The sequence below is a fragment of the Thamnophis elegans genome, chromosome 12 (genome assembly GCF_009769535.1).
Source record: "Thamnophis elegans isolate rThaEle1 chromosome 12, rThaEle1.pri, whole genome shotgun sequence".
In the NCBI taxonomy this organism is placed as follows: domain Eukaryota; kingdom Metazoa; phylum Chordata; class Lepidosauria; order Squamata; family Colubridae; genus Thamnophis; species Thamnophis elegans.
Genome location: NC_045552.1, coordinates 17909263 through 17929994, shown reverse-complemented (window position 1 = coordinate 17929994; position 20732 = coordinate 17909263). Strand labels below are relative to the sequence as shown.

Here is a 20732-nt window from a genome sequence, read left to right as displayed (position 1 = left end):
TGTTCCCCTTGCAAGAGATAATCAATCCTATTTAGTTGCTAGATCAGGGGTTTACAAACTTGGTAAGCTTAATACTTGTAGACTTCAACTCCGAGTATTCCTTAGCCACCCATACTAAGAGTTGAGGTCCACTAGTCTTAAACTTCCCAAGTTTAGAGACCCCTAGATCAACTGAATTGCCTAGGTTTTGCCTTCACTGTGGTTTTGTCCTACTACAGTATGCATATTAAAATAATGGAATTTGCTGCCCTCAAATGCACTGATGGCCATTAACTAAATGTATTTATCTATTTGTTATTTTTTACGGCTGTCCATCTTATGTGATGCAATTCTGAGCAGCATATAAACAGACTGTAAAAAAGCAATTTAAAAACATTCATTTTTAAAAAAAATAATAATGTCATTATGGAAAAGGTTAAGAAAGGGCACCAGATATGAAAACATGGAGACACCTCATCAGCTTGCCATTCCCTTGTGACCCCACCCCACCCCACCCCATCTCAGGACTGTTGACATAATCAGAATGCCTAAACCCAGTCCCAAGGAAGCTTTTTTCAAAAGGCAACTGAACTTTCTTGGGTTATTTTTCCTTCTTTGAAAATCTTTTGGTTTTCATTCAACAAGCTTCTTCAGTTGTATCTGAAAAAGTTTCTTGGATGAGAAGTTAGAACTGAAGAAGCTTCTTGGATGAGAAGTTAGAACTGAGGAAGCTTCTTGCATGAGAAGTTAGAACTGAAGAAGCTTCTTGGATGAGAAGTTAGAACTGAAGAAGCTTCTTGGATGAGAAGTTAGAACTGAGGAAGCTTCTTGGATGAGAAGTTAGAACTGAAGAAGCTTCTTGGATGAGAAGTTAGAACTGAGGAAGCTTCTTGGATGAGAAGTTAGAACTGAAGAAGCTTCTTGGATGAGAAGTTCTGGAACTGAAGAAGCTTCTTGGATGAGAAGTTCTGGAACTGAAGAAGCTTCTTGGATGAGAAGTTCTGGAACTGAAGAAGCTTCTTGGATGAGAAGTTCTGGAACTGAAGAAGCTTCTTGGATGAGAAGTTAGAACTGAGGAAGCTTCTTGGATGAGAAGTTAGAACTGAAGAAGCTTCTTGGATGAGAAGTTAGAACTGAGGAAGCTTCTTGGATGAGAAGTTAGAACTGAAGAAGCTTCTTGGATGAGAAGTAAGAACTGAGGAAGCTTCTTGGATGAGAAATTAGAACTGAAGAAGTTTATGTTTTCAAAGAGGAAAAACCCCCAAGAACGTCCCTTTGGAATAACCATGACTTGGATGATTGAGAATCTCCATAGACATTTGGCCTAAACCCAGGTGCATGAGAGAGAACTGCGGAAAACTTCAAGTCCTTGCAGGCTTCTGGACTGCAACTCACCAGCTACTGGGTTAGAAAAGGCTAATCTAGACAAACATTTTGCATTCTCCACCAAAGCTCTTCTTAGTCTTTCATTTCCAGTAATTATGGTTAAGATGAGCCACAATTTGTCCACTGCTAGACAGGGCAATAAGCTGACGGTTGATCAAAACTGCAAGCAAAGGCAGTGTGAATTTAGTGATATACCTCAATAACAAGCTTTCAACCCTTTTCCAGCACTCTTTCCAGTCTGTAATTGCATCCATCGTTTTTTCATAAAAACATGGTTCATAGGAAATTAGATAACGCAGGTTTTTCAGATGTTGTCTACCTCCGCAGGAATAGCACTAAAATGTAATATGATGCTGGCAAACCGATATATTCCCTAGTTTAAAATTTGCTACAGCATCCACTTTTTTGGTAGGACATGAGGTTCTTTGTCATTTACAGGTCTTCCTTCACTAGGGACCATCTTGACAAATTCCCCTAAATGTAAGGTTTCCTGCTGAGACACACAGTTTAGTATTGTTTCCTTGCATACGTCTTTAAAACAAAGACACCAAAAATACATTACAACACTTCAGTCTCTTTTATAACTTGATAACTGTCAAGGAGCACTTGATAGATCTTAAAATTACCCTGATACAGTATGCTGGTGAAATAACTGAACATAACTCGAGGGGAGGGTGGATGTTAGAAGAAAATTCCTGTTTGGTAGCTTCCAGCTTCAGCTCATGTACTCATACCTAAATGGGGTTATATGCAAATTGTTGGGTTAGACACGTAGCACAAACAATGGAATTTATACAAGTGAAAAAACAGCTTTGGTGATTAAAGACCAGAATAAATGCAGTTAATTTTGGAAGAACACAGTGCTATACTTTGGATTAAGAAAGTTTTACGCAGACAGTGTTGCATGTTCCATGTAGCTATTTGTTTTGTTGCTCTCCAATATGATGGAATCAGAAACTTGAAATAAGTTTCAATTATCTTTCTAAGTGGATTTCAGCTAGGAGAATCAGCAACATTGTGGGAAAGAATGGCTTGCCTCTTGAGGTTGTTGATGCTACATCACCAGAGGTTTTCAAAAGATTGGACAACTATTGGATGAAATAATGATTCTTGCCTTGAGCAGGGGGTTGACCTAGAAGACCTCCAAGGTCCCTTCCAGCCGATTTTATGATGCTACGAATGCTGTATGAAATGGAAAATCCCTTACAGTATTCTGTCCTTGAAGAAATGCCTAACCAAGAGGGGGGAATGCTATTTTACTATTGATTGATTCCAGAGACACCCTGTATCCATTAATGATCTTCATTAAAGCAGAATGAAACATCTTTCACATTTTATAAAAGAAAAGTCATGTCCAATTAGGTTGCTTCAGGCTAATGCAACAAATTTTCTTAACATGCCAGTTCATAACCCTGGATTTTAAAAAAATAACTAGGAAAGATTTTCTGCTTTATTATTCATTTTCATTGGTCCTGAATCTCCCTGGATTTAGTTTCAAAGAAGAGCTGTGGGTGATAAGAAGTGATAAGAGAATAAGACAATTTCCTCCCTATCTAAATTTTCCATTTCATAATGTCATATATCTCTTTTTTGATCCCACGACAATAATTGAAGGAATGATATAAGAGTAACAGTCCCACAAAATGTTGCACAGAGCAGGAAAACATATTTGAACTTATTTTTCCTTTTCTCCCACATGCAAAAAAGTATACTTTAGAACTCAACAAAGCAAATTATTTGAAATCAGGTTTGCAAATGAACTGTTAAAAAAAGGATTCCTCGCCTACATTGTCACACATCTTTTTGCTCATGTTTGATTTTTGATGTATTAATGATCTCGAAGGAAAGGGGGAAACAAAGAAGCACAAACCAAGATTTTGTTCAAGACCCTCATCTAGAAGAGAGGAAAACTAAGTCATTACAGATAAGCAACCATCGTTTGAGCCACCTTAAAATCCAGCAAAAAACTTAAGAGCAAAAGAAAACGTGTAAGTGAATTATTTCACGAAGGAAGAATTAGATAATAACATTAGGACAGGTAAGAAATGTATCTCTACTCCCAGGCCGATCATGACTCCAAGATTTCATCGTGTTGAGCATCGGTCCTCAGAGAGCAATCAAAAGCCAGGATATCATTACAAGAAACAGGCTGATGGAAGCAGTGACGTTTCTGTAATACAGTACAATTATCCCACATTACAAAAATAGCATATTGACTAAACGTGCCTGTATGAGATGGAGCTATTGAGCTCCCCTATAACACAGGGTCGTCCAACCATGGCAACTTAAAGACTTGTGGATTTCAACTCCCATAAATATAGCAGTGACAGCAGTGTTCCCATATTTGAGGGGTTTCCATGAAAAAGAGGAGTCAAGCTATTCTCCAAAGCACCTGAGGGCAGGACAAGAAGAATGGGTGGAAACTAATCAAGGAAGGAAGCAACTCAGAACTAAGGAGAGATTTCCTGACAGTTAGAACAATTAAGGGGGGCGGAGCTGCAGCCGGTGCAGCTGGAGAGTGTTTGCAGTAGTGCCTCCCGGTTTTATTTTATTTTATCAATTTTTAGTACTCCCATTGGATCATTTTTTATTTAATTAAAAAATTTTGGTGGAGATAACAGCATAGAACATAATACAAACAAAAACTTTTGTTGCTGCTGAGAATTTAAAAAGCATGGGAAAAAGAAAGAACAATTAATTAGTGGAACAACTTGCCTCCAGAGGTTGTGAATGCTCCAACACTGGAAGTTTTTAAAAAGAGATTGGATAACCATTTGTCTGAAGTGGTGTAGGGTTTCCTGCATAAGCAGGGAGGTTGGACTAGAAGACCTCCAAGGTCCCTTCCAACTCTGTTATCCAAATATGTTTTTCCACTCTACATGTAATTCCATTGTGGGACAGTTATATTCACACAGCCTTTCAATGACTGTCATTGAAAGGGGACAGAAAAGAGGTGAATAACATCATGAAATAGAAAATTTGGATAGGGAGGAAATTGTGTCATCCTCTTGCCAGCTTAGAACCCACCGCTCTTCTTTGAAATTAAACCCAGAAAGATTCAGGTCCGATCAAAATAAATACTAAAACAGGAAACCTTCCTTAGCTATTATTTTTAATCCAGTGTTATGAACTGATTTACTAAGAAGATTTGTTGCATGACCTTGAGGCAACCTAAATGCATGCTAACTGGGGAATTCTGAGGGTTGAAGTCTAGAAGTCTTAAAGCTGCCAAGGTTGGACACTCCTGGCTTAAAAAAACCATGCCAATAAGATTTTTGAAACTGGGACTAGCCCAGTGGTCAGCAACCTGCGGCTCTGGAGCCCCAAGTGGCTCTTTCATCCCTCTGCTGCGGCTCCCTGTCGGCTCCACAGTTGATAGAGCTTTTGATTAGGACAGGTAGAGGAAAAAGGATGCCGTGCTAGGAGGAGACTCTGGTGGGGGAACCAGACTTCTGGATGGCTTCAGAATTGAATGGGAAGGGGGCTTCCGGTTAGGACCTTTGTGGCTCTTTGAGTGTTTCAGGTTGCTGACCCCTGGACTAGCTGATCTACCCACCCACTTGCCTGCAAAGAGGAATCAGCAAACTGTTACCCTTGTCGAAAACAACTGCAAAATAATAAGTCAAGATTGTTCTACACTTAATCTTGCTTGCCAAAATTATATAAAGGCAATCTCACCCTCCACAAAGACCTGGTATTTTCTGGGTCAGCCTATATGAGACAGTTCAGTCACGAACTCAAGCGGTGCATAAACAAGGATTACAATAGATTGAACTAGAAAAATATTGTAGCTTTTTAAATATAAGGTTATTTATACTGCTAATTTACCACATTGTAGATAAAAATAAGGGAAGAATATTTCATGAATATTGGAGGTATTTTTAAGAAGATTATTAGTATTTTAAGGTATTTTGTGGACTGACTTTAAATTTAGAGAAAGAGGCGCTTGTACTGTTTTATCTCGGTTCTAAAAGGAAGTTGGAGACCTTTCCTGTTATATAGTTTTTCTCACTTTTAATTTATTTATTTTTATTTCTTCTCCTTTCCATTAATGTTAGCTTGTATTTCAATATTTGATGCTGAACTTTAATAAAAGATATCATAAAGAAAAAGAGATGCAAAACCAAGAAAAGTGGAGAAAAACTCATTACTCGTTACTGAACTACAGTCACATCTAAGCCAAAAACGCATCTCAGCTGATGTTCTTCATCATATGAAATTTAGCAGAGAAACAAGGCAAAGCTAAAAAGGGCCCCAAAAGCAGAAGTGCGGGAAGAGGAAGAGGAAAAAGTCCTCCTGAGTGGTTACTAAAAAGATACTGAGGCCCTTGGAGTCAAGTTTCATGCAGTTTTGCAGAAGAAGCTTGCCACGGCTTTGGCTTGAGATATTCTTCCAATTTCCCAGTCTAATCAAAAACCCAAGTATCTTCCATCTGCATGCCAACCAAACAGGGGAAAGTTTCTTTTAGACTCTTGAAGAGGAATCAGGGGGCCAGGGGTCTTCCCTTGCCACTTTTTTGCCAGACAGTTATTCTGACCGAGGCTTCCCAAGAGCATGAAGCAAACTCTTTATCCTGACAAAAAAAACCTTTTATTAATTTATTGTGATTTCTGCTCATTCACGTTCAACAAAGTCTTTCAAGGGAGGATTTACAGTCACAGACCTTATCTGGCTTGGAGAGCTGCCAGGCCGATATCTGCAAAACTTGGCAAGGAGTCTCAGAGAGTCACGAACCAATTAGGCAAACTAATTGTCTCCTGCAAACTCCATTCCCCTTTCGCTCCTCTTTTATTTCCTCTGGGAGGGGCCATTCATTGTCCACCTGTGGTCTTACTCCCAAGTCGATCCCTGTTCTTTAGCGGTTCCCTTTGTCTGGCAACTCTGCACATGCACATACTGGGAACAGGCTCCAGCTGCTCGTCTGCCTCACTGATGTCTGACTCTGAAGGCAGCTGATAACTGGCATACAGCTCTGGCCCCCTCTCTGCCTCTGACACAGAGCCCAGATCAGAGCCTTCCCCAGACTCCAGGACTGGCCCATGTGCCTCCCCAACCTTCTCACTGTCTGAATCTGCTGCCAGCTCCACTAGTCGCTGGCCGGCCACAACAACAGTGTATTGTGTTCTTGATGTTGTAAAGACTATGGCAGGGGTGTCAAACTCAATTTCATTGAGGGCTGCATCAGGACTATAGTTGACCCCTGGGGGGCAAGGCATGTGTGTCTGAGTTGATGGGCATGGCCAGCTTGATGCCACTTCCCAAACTGCTAGCATGTTTCCTCTTTGCACTGGGTAGACCACGCTGAAGCTACACTGGCCTGATCTTTCTTCTTCACACTGGGTGGACCAAGACAGCCCCGCGGGCTGGATCTGACCACATCACGGGGGGGGAGGGTGCTGCTATGATCATAACTCATTTTTTAAAGCACAGTTGTAACTTCTAATGGTGGCTACAACATTGTTATATAAGCTGAACATCATCTGTAGGTAACTTGACAGGAACTATTTTGGTTATACAACATCCAGGCCAATGGTGGGATTCAGTCAGTTCGCACCACTTCGGGAGAACCAGTTGTTAACTTCCTGAGCAGTTTGGTGAACTGGTTGTTGTAAGAAATCATTAGGGCAGAGAACCGGTTGTTAAATTATTTGAGTCCCACCACTGACCCAGGCCCGACTTTGCTATGGTCAATCAAGATTGTGGTAAGGATTTCTTTTTAAAACACTTATATTTCTGTTCAAATATTAAGCAATTTGCATAGGTCAAGTTTCCCTTAAGTCAATCTGGGTTTCAAGGGACAGGCAATTTCCTTAGTCTCTGCTTGGAAATGATTATATTTTGCTTCCCATCCAAAGCAACATAATGAATGCCCTTTCCTTTTTTTTAAATACTTTATACTGAGTATTCTTGAGCTTTTACTCTGATTTCTGTACCCAATTGGAGTCAGCAGGAGAGCTTTTCCTTATTATTTTTCATACTTAATCTGGAAATAAAATGTTCCTGAAAATAAAGCTAAATGTACAAAATATGTTAGTAGAAGAGCTAGAAAAAAGGCATTTGTAACCTGTTGTAGCTTGCAACCTGATTAATCTCTAATTAACTTGGACCACATATATAGTAACTAGTTGGACACCTATGCTCTGCTATGAAATTATATGATTGGGCTTGATAAATTGACACAGCTTCTCTCCCTCAGGTTTGCCCCACAGAAACCTCTCCTCTCCAATCCCCTTCTCTCCCTCAGGCTTGCCCCACAAAGGCCTCTCCTATCTCATCCCCTTCTCTCCCTCAGTCTAACTCTTTAACATCAGAGAGTTTTTTCAGGAGGGGAGGGGGAGTAGAATGTCTAAACTCCCAGCCTGCAGGCGGGATGAGTCACCTGCTGGCCACGCCCATGCCCAAGTGGCAGTTGGAACAGAGTTCTTTTCAGGTTGGGAGGAGGAGTAGAACATCTAACTCCGTAGCATTGGAGCATGTTAATAATAATATAAAAAATACTAATGATCTGATGGTCATTTCAAAACATCCTTTGTTAGCAAGCACCTAGAAGCTAAGAGGAATATACGTGGCAAATTTCAAGTTTGTAGGCTTTACGGTTCTGGAGATTTCATGATGATGCGTAAGTGGCATTTCACTTTTATTTATATAGAGATTACCTACATTAATGAAGATAGAATTTAAAAATAATCATGTAGCTTAAATTAAAAAGGAGGCTATAGAATCCTAGGAATAAGGACATAACTTTCTTTTTTCCCTAAATTAACCATAGAAACTTTTATGCTTCTTTAGCAGTACAATTTTTCATCTGAGGTCAAAAGTAATATTAACAAAAAAGGAATTTTTAAATGCAAAACAGGAACCAGATATATACATGCCTACAGATGAGGGGACAGGATGTATCCCTTCTTAACTGCTTTTTGGCACCAGCTTATCCCAAAAGGTGTCAGCTTAATAAACCAATTCGCCTAATAAAGAAGTTTTAGAAAAGATAGCATTTTAATTAGATTAATTGAATGTGTCCCATAATTTCTGAAACAGCTGGCTTCAGTCTGGTGTTCCGTAAATATTTTGAACTACAGCCTTTCAGCTCCACCCTAGGAACACACACACACACACAACTAGTATAGATCTATTTCAAGCTATTTAGCTCTCATCAGCTAGCCATACTCTTACCGGAATTTGAACCTGGGCTGTTTTAACATGTAAGGCATTTGCATTAGCCTCTAAGCCACAAGCTCTCCTCCCTTATCAGCTGAGCCAAGGAAATAATTAAGTGTTATGTCAAAGCACCCGGTATGCCCAAATATGGAAAGGAGCTGAATTATTTGGACACACTTTTGGGCACATTATTTGCTTTGACATCACACACACACAGACACACACACACACACACTCAGTTTGACTTAAACGTTCCTAACCATAGAGTGCCGTATCGGAGGAACGCATGTTGTTAAAAAAAGAAGTGCTGATTCAAACACAGGTTCATTCAAATAATGATGCCTCATCCCTTCCTTCAGTTTTGTGGAAATAAGCAAATATAAAAATATAAGGTGTTTGGGAGACACACAACAGCTCATTTGTGAATGAGGAGCAGGAGTCAGAGAAAAATATGCTGTAAGCAGCTCAAGAGTGCCCTGTTATTTTGAACTGGTCTGGAACTGCCCGTCAATTACTGTAGTTTTAGATACAGTGCTAGTTAAACAACCAGACACAGAAGTGCAGGCAGTGAATTGGAAATGTGGATCAAATCTTCATTTCTGAGCTTACCTCATGGTTAATAGGATGAAGCAGTGTGCATGCATCCAATAATCAATTTTAGCAACCCATATATTTATTTGGGAGACAACTGGAATATAGCAGAACTAAATTGTTAGTCTGCAGGCTGCAATTGAGATCACTGAGCTAAGGCTGAAAATGACTCCTAAATAATTATCCATTTTGGTCTGACCTAAAATTGAAACTGCCGGCTATTGGTGTCTGCTCACCCACCAATATTGTACAGAATAATGCAGGGGCATTTCCACCACCTGGAATCACAGTTGTGTTCTCTACACCTTTATTATATACAGTATTATCAAGGCTTTTCTCTACCAGCTGCCACAGATGTTTGAGAATGTCACCTTGAGTGCTGCAATTTGGAGTAAGACCATTTAATTTGCACCACTAAAGTCAATGAGCAGATTAAAACACACATCTCCAAATCCTGCATGATAAACTTTAAAAACATGCCAAGATGCACAGAAAAGGGTGTTCTGCAGTAAATACTGCATGGCCTAAATTTGCATTCTGAGACAAAAAAGTAACTCCTGTACAAAGTTTTTTTTTTTGAGAATTGAACATTTGTAGCTGAACTAAATGGGAACAAAACTAATATGAATTGGAAATAAATGTATCTATCCTCACAAGAAAGAAAGAGAGGGGGGAGGGGGAGAGGGAGAGGTCTACTTTAGAACTTCACATTATGCCAGTAGCAGTTGAGAAGGAACATTTTATTGTGGCATGGGATTAAAAAAACAACAGCAACTTTATTCTATCCATTTAAAGTTTTCCTGGGAGGGGGAAAAAAGCCATCTTAGATAGCATGAAAAAATATGCCAGGACTTCTGCATGCAGATTTTATCCACAGAACTCTATAGCTCTGCTCTAATCTGATATGCTATGTTATGCTATTTTAATATGTGCTATACTATGCTATGCTAATCTATGCTGTGCTGTGCTATGTTGTGCTGTGCTGTTCCATTCCATTCCATTCCATTCCATTCTATTCTATTCTATTCTACTCTACTCTACTCTCATCTATTCCATTCCACTCCACTCCACTCCACTCCACTCCACTCCACTCCACTCTACTCTCATCTATTCTCATCTATTCTCATCTATTCCATTCCACTCCACTCCACTCCATTCCATTCCATTCCATTCCATTCCATTCCATTCTATTCTATTCTATTCTATTCTATTCTATTCTATTCTACTCTATTCTATTCTCATCTATTCCACTCCACTCCACTCCACTGTACTCTATTCTCATCTATTCCATTCCACTCCACTCCACTCCATTCCATTCCATTCTATTCTATCAAAAGTGCCTTACCAATGATAATGGTTAAACTAAAATGTGACTTAGGCCAGCGTATGTATGCAGAGATTGGGAAGGAATCACAACTAAGAAAGCATATTCAGTTTAATTAATAATAATTTTAAAAAACTTTATTGATTTAGTCATTTGACCATATCAAATATACAACACAAACACAAAAATACAAGAAAACAAAGAGACATTCATAGTAAGTCATCACTCCTACTGTTAACCCCAATTGGATCTCAATATTCCATTCCCCTTTGAAATGGCCTTTGACAGTTGAAAACAACTTTGAAGTCTAATTAATTAAAAATAGACTTCATTATCCTAAAATTAGGTACCTTATTTATAAAATGTATATGCTGCCCATCTCACTAGCTCGATATGTCAACACTAGTCTTGCCTACGTTTTCACTGAAATCCTCCCATCTGCTTTGAAGTTTACAAGTGCAGTAAGTTAAGAATAAAACTAGCATCATCATTTACAAGTGTCAGTTCATCAACCACCAGCAGCTGCAGCATTAGACAACTCTGACTGATCTCCTCCAAAAGGTAAATCGAATTAGAGCTGGTGAACATTTGGATAGGAGGCTGGCCAGGGAACTTGAAAAAAAACCATCCCCAAATAAGGCAAAAACGAACCATTTTTCCTACTATTTCCAAGAGAGCTGCAAAGACATGTCCTGAATTAACTAGGAGTCAAGCTTGACTCAATACAGACTTAATTTAACAACCAACCTTCTCTGCAGAAACCATTTTATGTCTGTACAGTGCAGCCATGGTACATATACCTGGAATTAAATGTTAGGTAAGTGAATACTAAAAAGTGGCTCAATGGCTAAGATGCTGAGCTTGTTGATCAGAAAGGTCGTCAGTTTGGTGGTTCGAATCCCTAGTACCGTGTAAGTGAGCTTCCATTACTTGTCCCACCTTCTCCCAACCTAGCAGTTCGAAAGCATGTAAAAAGGCAAGTAGAAAAATAGGGACCACCTTTGATGGGAAGGTAACAAGTGTTTTGTGTGCCTTCAGTATTTAGTCATACCAGCCACATGACAATGGAGATGTCTTCGGACAGCATAGCTCTTCAGCTTTGAAACAGAGATGAGCACTGCCCCCTAGAATTGGGAACGACTAGCACATAGGTGCGAGGGCAACCTTTACCTTAACTGAATACCCCTCCATTCAAGCATAGTTAGATTTCCTTCCTTGATTTTTCCCCATGCTTTTCTCCCTTCTGCCCTCCACCAGCTAGCATGAAAGACCATATTTTGCCAGTCTGCCAAAATGCCAGGCAGGAAGCCAACCACAAACCCTAGCAGGAGTCAAAGAGATGCTTGGAAGTGGGCATTTGTTTACCTGCAGCTCAGCACCCTAACGGCCTCCTCCTCCTCCTGACTTCCACCAACTTCTGCAGAGATGATTTTCCATTTTCTCATCCATCACCTTCTAAGTCCAAGGTTGACCATCAGTAAACAGCACTGAAATATTGCAGGGGAAAATATTCTTTGGCTCAGCAGCAGAAAAACCCTGCAGTTCTCGTTTACCCAGGGACTGTATTCAGACAACGATCTGATCAAATCAGTTCCCTAACCAGTAACAGCACAGCCTGGTGAATGTTAATCCTGGTGTCCTTTTAACATTTTCTTGACTTAGTATGTTGTAGGAACTTAACTCTATTCAGTTGATGAATCATGCTACACTTGACCTTAGTCAAAAGACCAACAAGAAGCTATTACAAAATAATTATTTAATCATGAGTAAACATGACTGCTTTGAATTACAATACACTGCTATTGTGGTTATTATGTTTTCGTACACTCACTAGAGTCCTTCAGGACTGAGTAGATCAATAAACTGTATAAATCCTATCAATAAATCCTGTTGGGGCCCATCCTTTGGTTGCAACTGAACTGCAGCCTTCCCGAAGAGCAGAGAAATAGATACTTCAGCTTGTTTGGCATAGACCCCAAGGACCACAATAGTCAAAATTAGGATCGTCTCCTTCTGATTTTATTACTCCTCTTTTAGCTTATTTTTCTTGAGGGAGCTCTCAAGTGCTAGATGTCAGCATTATTCCTTGGTGTTTCCAAGTTACAACAGAAATGTTTTGTCATCAGAGGTCTGTTGCTCAGAAACACAGGAAGACGTTTTATCTCAATGTACCACATTGGACCAAACTATCAAGGTGCCTACCAACTTCATATAGCCTTCTATGTATATGCATTGAAGTGACTTCTTAGGCTTCAGCTTAGAGCAGTATTTCTTAATCTTAGCCACTTTTAAGATGTGTGGACTTCAACCTCCAAATTCCTCAGCAAACACAAACCAACTGAATATTGTGTTCACATTCACTAATTTGTATTGTAGTTGACTTCATAGATCGTAGTGGATTTTCTCACCAATTAGCTTGGTCAACAAACCATAGTTAGCATATTAGAAATCTGAGTGTCCCCACCAACAATGTCTGTAACAAACTATGATGTCAACAGGTGCCTCTTGTGCAAATGATGTGATTATTACCGTATATACTCGAGTATAAGCCGAGTTTTTCAGCCCACTTTTTGGGCTGAAAAAAGCCGGCTCGGCTTATACTCGAGTCTACAACTGGATCCGGCAGTGCTGTTGCCTGTTGGAGGAGGAGGGGATTCCTTCCTGCGAGACCCCGTCCAGAAAAATGCGGGGAGCGGCAGCGGAGCCCCGGGGCTGCTTCTGCTCCATCCGCTGGACTGTTTCCTCGCCTGCCCGCCCGCCCGCTCATTCATTCCGTTTCCTAGCCTGCCTGGCCACTTATTCGTTTCGTTTCCCTCCCCTGCCTGCCCCCTCGTTCATTCCATTTCCTAGCCTGCCAGGGGAAGGATACTATGAAATCCCCCAAATCCTCCCCACTCCAGGGGTAGGATACTATGAAATCTACATTCCCTCCCCACTACAGGGGTAGGATACTATGAAATCCCCCAAATCCTCCCCACTCCAGGGGTAGGATACTATGAAATCCACATTTCCTCCCCACTACAGGGGTAGGATACTATGAAATCCCCCAAATCCTCCCCACTCCAGGGGAAGGATACTATGAAATCCACATTTCCTCCCCACTCCAGGGGAAGGATACTATGAAATCCCCCAAATCCTCCCCACTCCAGGGGTAGGATACTATGAAATCCACATTCCCTCCCCACTACAGGGGTAGGATACTATGAAATCCCCCAAATCCTCCCCACTCCAGGGGAAGGATACTATGAAATCCACATTTCCTCCCCACTCCAGGGGAAGGATACTATGAAATCCCCCAAATCCTCCCCACTCCAGGGATAGGATACTATGAAAGCCACATTCCCTCCCCACTCCAGGGGTAGGATACTGCAAAATCCCCAATTCCTCCCCACTCCAGGGGAAGGATACTATGAAATCCCCAATTCCTCCCCACTCCAGGGGAGGAAATAAATATTCAAAAACATTATTGGTATCTATTTTTATTTTTGAAATTTACCGGTAGCTGCTGCATTTCCCATCCTAGGCTTATACTCGAGTCAATAACTTTTCCAGGTTTTTGTGGTAAAATTAGGTGCCTCGGCTTATATTCGGGTCGGCCTATACTCGAGTATATACGGTATATCAGAATTCCATTCCCACGAAATATCTTTCCTTGGTCTTTTCCTGCCTGCTCAATCTGGTCAGAGAATAAACTGCATTATACATTTAGCAGTAGTTTTTCTGACCCAAGCATGTCAATGTAGACTTTAAGATTTTATTCTTCAAACTTTAAGATGGATGTACTTCAACTTTCAGAATTCCCTTACTATTCTGGGAGTTGAAATCCACACATTTTAAAGTTGCTGATATTGAGAAACACTGGCTTAGAACATTAGGCAAACCTAGTTATTGGGATTTAAATGGCTATTACAAGAAGATGGTATGAATTTCCAAAGAATGGAAAGGTCCCCAATTTGAAATAAAAAGGAATTTCCCACAGTGGACAGATAGTAGCAGCATTCTGGTGTTTCATAAAGAGGGTTTTTCCCCCCCAATCCTATCCAGAATGAACTAACTAACTAACTAACTAACTAACTAACTAACTAACTAACTAACTAACCCTCAAGGGATGCGGTGGCTCAGTGGCTAAGATGCTGAGCTTGTCAATCAGAAAAGTCGGCAGTTCAGCGGTTCAAATCCCTAGCACCGCGTAACAGAGTGAGCTCCCATTACTTGTCCCAACTTCTGCCAACCTAGCAATTTGAAAGCATGTAAAAATGCAAATAGAAAAACAGCGTCCCCTGCATCTTTGGTGTTAAGTCATGCCGGCTACATGACCACGGAGACGTCTTCGGATGGCGCTGGCTCTTCGGCTTTGAAACAGAGATAAGCACCGCTCCCTAGAGTCAGGAACAACTAGACCATATGTGCGAGGGGAACCTTTACCTTTTATCCAGAAATTCTGTGGATTAACCATCTGTTTGCCTGTAAAGCAATTACTGCATTGCCAGATTCCCTAACACCACAATTTATTTACAAGTGGCAGGCTCATTTCAGATTTTGCAGAGTTTAGCTGCAGAGATTTCAACTTTGTCTTTAAAACCTGACCAGGCCAAGCACAAATTTGTTTCCTGGTTCCCTTCCTCCCACATTAAACTTCCCCTTAGAAATTGTAAATATTTGAAGGAGGCCCTTTACAAACTAGCCATAAATCCACAGAGGAGATCTCCTCCTGCTAGGCTCCATTTAGGAATAGATAGTTTGTTACAAGCCATTTGTCCTCTTCTACAATATTTCTTCTTGCCTAAAAGTTTGCACAACAGTACTTCCCCGTAACAGTACTTCCCCCGTTCCTTAATTTTATTTCAGATGGGTCAGTGCACAACAATGTGCAAGAATGATACAGCAGAAGAAATATGCAGTGTTCTCATCCAGGAGAAAGAACCTTCCTTCTTCCTTATTAGATGAAAATATTGCACGCAAGAGTTAACCTCCCCAGTCTTAAATACCAGACTCTGTTTTAGCAGGTATGCCTTCTAATTAATTACTGTCACTGTCCAGTCTAAAACAGAAAAAGAATGTATGAGATTCCAAGATATATAAAACAGGCACCCGTAAAAGCAATAAGCAACATGTTCAAAGATCAGCTTGTAGCCTACTCATAGTGGCATAAGTTTTCCATTTATAAGGCAAATTTTGATGGAGTGTAAAAAAAGGGCATTTCTCCATATCAACTGTACTGTTCTTTCCCAAATCTATGAGACTTTCTGTGACGGTGCATAAATATTATTGCTCTAAAAAGAACATCCAGTAAAGCTATTTCACCGATGCTTCAGAAGCCAAATATAAAATCCAAGCTTAAATAAAGAGAAGTGTGACAACGGGACAATATTTTTTTCCTAAATCTCATCAGTGTCCTTGCTTGCCTAAGTTCAGGATATTACTTGCCTAAAAGAAACCTGGTCAGAAATATTCCTGACGTATTCCTCGGGAACACAGGAAAGTTTTCGTATTACATTAGCTCAATGGCCCAGCAAGTCAGAATCAGCAGAGCAACTTCAGAATTTTGGGCCCCAGACTCTGCTAGTCATGTCAGATATTAAACATGGGACCTCCTGCAGGCAAAGGAACTGCTACAGAGCTGCCTTTTTCAGAAGTACTGCCTGCACTAGAAATTGCCAATGAAAAAAGCCTAGTCAACCAAGGTGTCAAATGAAGATCTAAGGTGGACAAGAAAGCAAAATCTAGAATTCACATTCTTGGTTCTTCATATTAGATGCTGTGATGACGAACCTATGGCACGCGAGCCACAGGTGACACGCGAAGCCCTGTCTGCCAGCACACAAGACGTCGACCCAGTTCACCTCCACTGTGCATGCACGCACACCACCCGCTGGCCAGCTGATTTTCAGGTCTCTGCTGTGCAGAGGGTGCATGCGGGAGACATGTGCACATGTTCAGGGGGGTCGTGGGGGTGCGATGCACCCCCTGGAGCCCATTTTTGGTCCCATGAGTCTTCAGGGAGGCCTGCTAGGCCCAAAACAGGCCATGGGGGTCACGTGCATATGCGGGGGGCAGGGGGAGCATGGGGGGGTTGCACATGTATGCACAGGGGGCAGGACACATTGCATTATGGGTGTGGCCATGGGCTTTTGGCACACAAGGACAAAAAGGTTAGCCATCACTGTATTAGAGGGTACTCAACAAAAGGCAGCCCAGGTATTCTAAATAGGCCAGCCTTTCTTCCAGGTGTCTTCCAAGCGTGTTGCATTCTCACCCCAATACTATCCTCTCAGCATGGACAAAGCCAAGAAGCCAGCAGGATGTCTGCTTGGAAAAAGAGATCCTAACTATAGGGAGGAGCACCTATTTTAAATATGTACCTTGACTGCCAGGGAAAAGCACACACAGATACACTTTTCTTCTGCAGACTCAGTTGTGTCCCAGTGAAGATCACACACAATTTAGCCCATGCTCACCAGTCTCCTTCCTGATCCACTTAAATTTCCAAAAATAAACCAGAATAACCTCTATGCTGCCTAGCACACAATACACTTAGTTATAAGATTAACCTGAAAGAATGAGGTATCTTTCCAGAAATACACTTTTTGCACAGGCGGGGGGGGGGGTCACAATTGGTGACGCAGTCAATGCTCCACCTGTCCTTCAGGTGCATCAGAAGGCATCATAATTGCACCATGATTTATCTGGCCATTCCCAGGGAGGGCTTCTGACCCTCAGGAATGCTGTGAGTCAGGTAATACAGAGCAGATGCCAAAAGAGACAAGAGCATCAAAGGCACATGGCCTTGCCTTTATGTTCATCCTTGCACCTCTTCTCTAGCAATAACACTATGTACCACTTCATAGACTTTTTACTGCCCTCGCTAAGCAGTTTAAAGAGTCAGCATATTGCCCCCAACAATCTGGGTCCTCATTTTACCAACCTCAGAAGGATAGACGGCCGAGTCAACCTTGAGTTGGCCAGGATCGAACTACAGGCTGGGGGTAGAGATAGCTTGCAATGGTGCATTCTAACCACTGAGCCACCAAGGCTCATAAATTGTTGGAAGCTACTTTCCGTAATTTCTTCGTTGCTCATGTACATCATATGGCTACAGAGCATCTCTGGAGGAACATACAGGTAGTCCTCAACCTACAACCATGATTGGAGCCAGAATTTGTGTTGTTAAGCAGGGCAGTTGTTAGTTGCTCCTAATTTTACAACCTTTTTTTTAACCAGGTTTATTAAGCAAATACTGCAATTGTTAAGTGAATCGTGCAGTCATTAAGCAAATCCAGCTTTTGACTTTTTGCTTGTCTGAAACCTGCCAGGAAGGTTACAAATGGCAATCTCATGACCCTGGGGACATTGCAACCATGTCAGATGCCAAACCCCTGAATTTTGATCCCACGACCAAAATTGGGAATGCTAGCATGGTTGTAAAGTGCGAGGCCCAGTCATAAATCACTTTTGTCATTGCCATTGTAAGTTCTAATGGTCACTAAATGAATGCGTGTAAATTGAGGACTATCTGTAAATTGAGGACAACACGCTTTACAGGAGGCTCTGTCCTTGAAGAGCATCCGGAAGCTCCAGTTGGTGCAAAAGGTAGCGGGCCGCATGGTTTTCTGCACACTGGTGTGGCCATATATGACGTCTCCTGCGGGAGCTGCATTGGTTGCCGATTTGCTTCTGGGTGAAATTCAAGGTGCTGGTTGTCACCTTTAAAGCCCTTCATGGCTTGGGACCAGGTTACCTGAGGGACTGCCTCTTGCCGGTGGCATCTACCCGACCCATCAGAGCAGGGAGGCAGGGAATGCTGTGGGTTCCATCCCCGAGGGAGATACACCTGGTGGGACCCGTAAGTGGGGCCTTCTCCGTGGTGGCTCCCTCTGTCTGGAACGTCATCCCCCCAGAGATTAGAATGGCCCCCACTCTAATACTCTTCCGGAAGGCGCTAAAGACCTGGTTCTGCCGACGGGCCTGGGGAACCCAGAGCGGGATGGAGCCCATTAAACGGCTCATGTTATCTCCTGACGTAGAGGCGGAAGGTGGGGGGTGATTTTATTACTTTGATTTATTTGATTTGTTATTAGTTTTATTGTTTTTAGATGTGTTTTTTATATTCCGTAAGCCGCCTCGAGTCGCCATGGGCAAATAGGCGGCACCGTAAATTTAATAATAATTATTTATTATTAAATACATAATAAATAAATTTCCTTTCCCTGAGGAGGGTAGCTTTTCTGTTTAGCTCTAAAGAAAGGAAGGAGTTTAGGAAAGGTAATCCTGGGAAACAGACCTCAGTGCCAACAAAGTCCTTTCGTTGCACGCCACAACTTTTGTGTCTCTCCCTCTCTCTCTCTCACACACACACAGACACAAAGCACAAACCCACAGATAGGCCGGTGGGCACCTGGAACCAACCTACCTAATTTCATCAAGCAGGCCAGCAGGATCCAGAGCGTGATCTCAAAGGGCAGGTGCACGTGGTCGTACTGAAGCTCCAGGACGGGGAAAAGTTTCCGAGGCTTGCTGGTGTTCTTGGTGTGCCCGGCGTCGGGGCCACTCTCGGCGGGAACCGGCGGAGAGGCGGTGATGCCCTCGGTCACCAAGCTGGGCTGCCGCGTGATCTCCATGGGAGCATCCGAGCCGGAGCTCTGAAGCACCGGCAGCAGCCCCAGCAGGGCAGCCGCGCCAAAGAGGAAAGGCAAAGCGCGGAAGGAGCAGCGGGGCCTCTCCAGGCAACGCGCCGCCGGCATGGCGATCCTCTGGTGCCCGGGAAAAGCCGGACCTAAGGGGTGGTTGGATTCCGACGACCCTGCCTGGTTGTATCAAGGTTTCATCGGAGGCGGTTGGGGGACGGGCTGCGGAATCAGCGGAGGCCACCGGCGGAACGGAGCCCGGAGAAATCCACCCGACGGGGGGAAGCGCTCATAATAGGCAAGGGCCAGCTTAGGACGGGGCGCTCTTTCCTGGGGAGCGTCTCTGCAGGGCGAAGGGGACGAGCGTTCAGACTCGGGGGCGCTGCCGCTCAGCCGGCGAACCGCAGCCGATCATCCACCCGGTGCCCCAAATCCGCCTTCCAGGCGAGCGGTCTGGAACTTGGGACGCGCACACGCCTCGCCTCCAAGGACAGCTGAGCAGAGGCGGTTGCGGAGGGGCTGGCTGGGAGCAGGAGCGAACCCCCTTAGCGGCAGCAGAAGGAGAAGAGCCGGGCAGGAGAAGGGGGCAGAAAGGGCAATCGGACGAGCCAGCAATCGGGCAGCCGAAGCGGCGCAGAAGCCAAGCAGGCGACCGCAGTCAGGCCGCTTCCCACGGCTGCAAGAGAAGGCGCCTCTCCGGGGGTGGCGTGGCTTCTTCGTTCTCCCGGAGCAGCGGCAGGCCAGGAGGAGGAGGGGGAAGCGGCAGGCACGGCGGGCTTGGGCTCCCCAGTGCTGGGAAGAAGGAAGCTGAGCTGGTTCCGGATCCTCGTGCGCCGCAGCGGGGCAGCTCCGCCCGGCTCGGCTGCTCCTCCCCCGGGGCTCCCAACGCGCGGCCGGAGAGGACGCTGTCTCTCTCTCTCTCTCTCCCTCTCTCTCCCGCCTTGCTGCCTTAGCCTGAGACAAGGACGCCGCGGGGAAAAGCTGAGGGAGAGGAGGGGAAGGAGGAGAGGAGGGCGCCGCCGACGCCGCGCCTCCTTTCCTCGCCGCCACACAGCAGCCTCCGCCGGCTGGAAGCAGCACTACACGGGAGCCTCCGCGTCGCAACCGGGCAGAAGGGCTGGGCGCCAGCCAAGCCGCTGAGCAAAGCGAAGGAGGACGGAGGGGGGTCACTTCGAGCCACGTGCCCGGCCTGGAGACCTCGTCTCGGCGGACCAGGCTTTTTAGACCGCCCGTATTCAACCAGCCGCTTTCAAGGGCAGCTGGGAGGCGTCAACTGGAAAGCGTAGGGAGCAGCAAGCCGCGATGGCGGGCGCCGGGTCACGCCTCCCGCCCTGCGAAGAGAAATCACCCCAGCCGTTGTCTGTAGAGATTCTCAGGCATCCAGGTCGTGGTTGACCCAAGAAGCTTCTTCTGCTCTGACTGGGTGGTGAGGAATGGAAGGATGTATAGATTTGTTCAGAAGATTTATAAAGGTAAAGGTTCCCCTCGCACATATGCGCTAGTCGTTCCCGACTCTAGGGGGCGGTGCTCAACTCCGTTTTAAAGCCGAAGAGCGAGCGCTGTCCAAAGACGTCTCCGTAGTCGTGTGGCTGGCATGACTCGACCCACGGAACACTATTACCTTCCCACCAAAGGTGGTTCCTATTTTTCTACTTGCATTTTTACATGCT

General features: G+C 43.6%; 1 protein-coding gene across 1 annotated transcript in view; it reads right to left on the bottom strand.

Moving 5' to 3' along the window:
- Nucleotides 1-20452, bottom strand: part of SLC9A1 (solute carrier family 9 member A1) — an 83576-nt gene extending 63124 nt beyond the window's left edge. The window contains exon 1 of the mRNA XM_032228091.1: nt 18849-20452. Coding sequence (XP_032083982.1) covers nt 18849-19179 — 331 coding nt within the window. The 5' untranslated portion in view covers nt 19180-20452. The remainder of the gene's footprint in view (nt 1-18848) is intronic.
- Nucleotides 20453-20732: the final 280 nt, after the last annotated feature.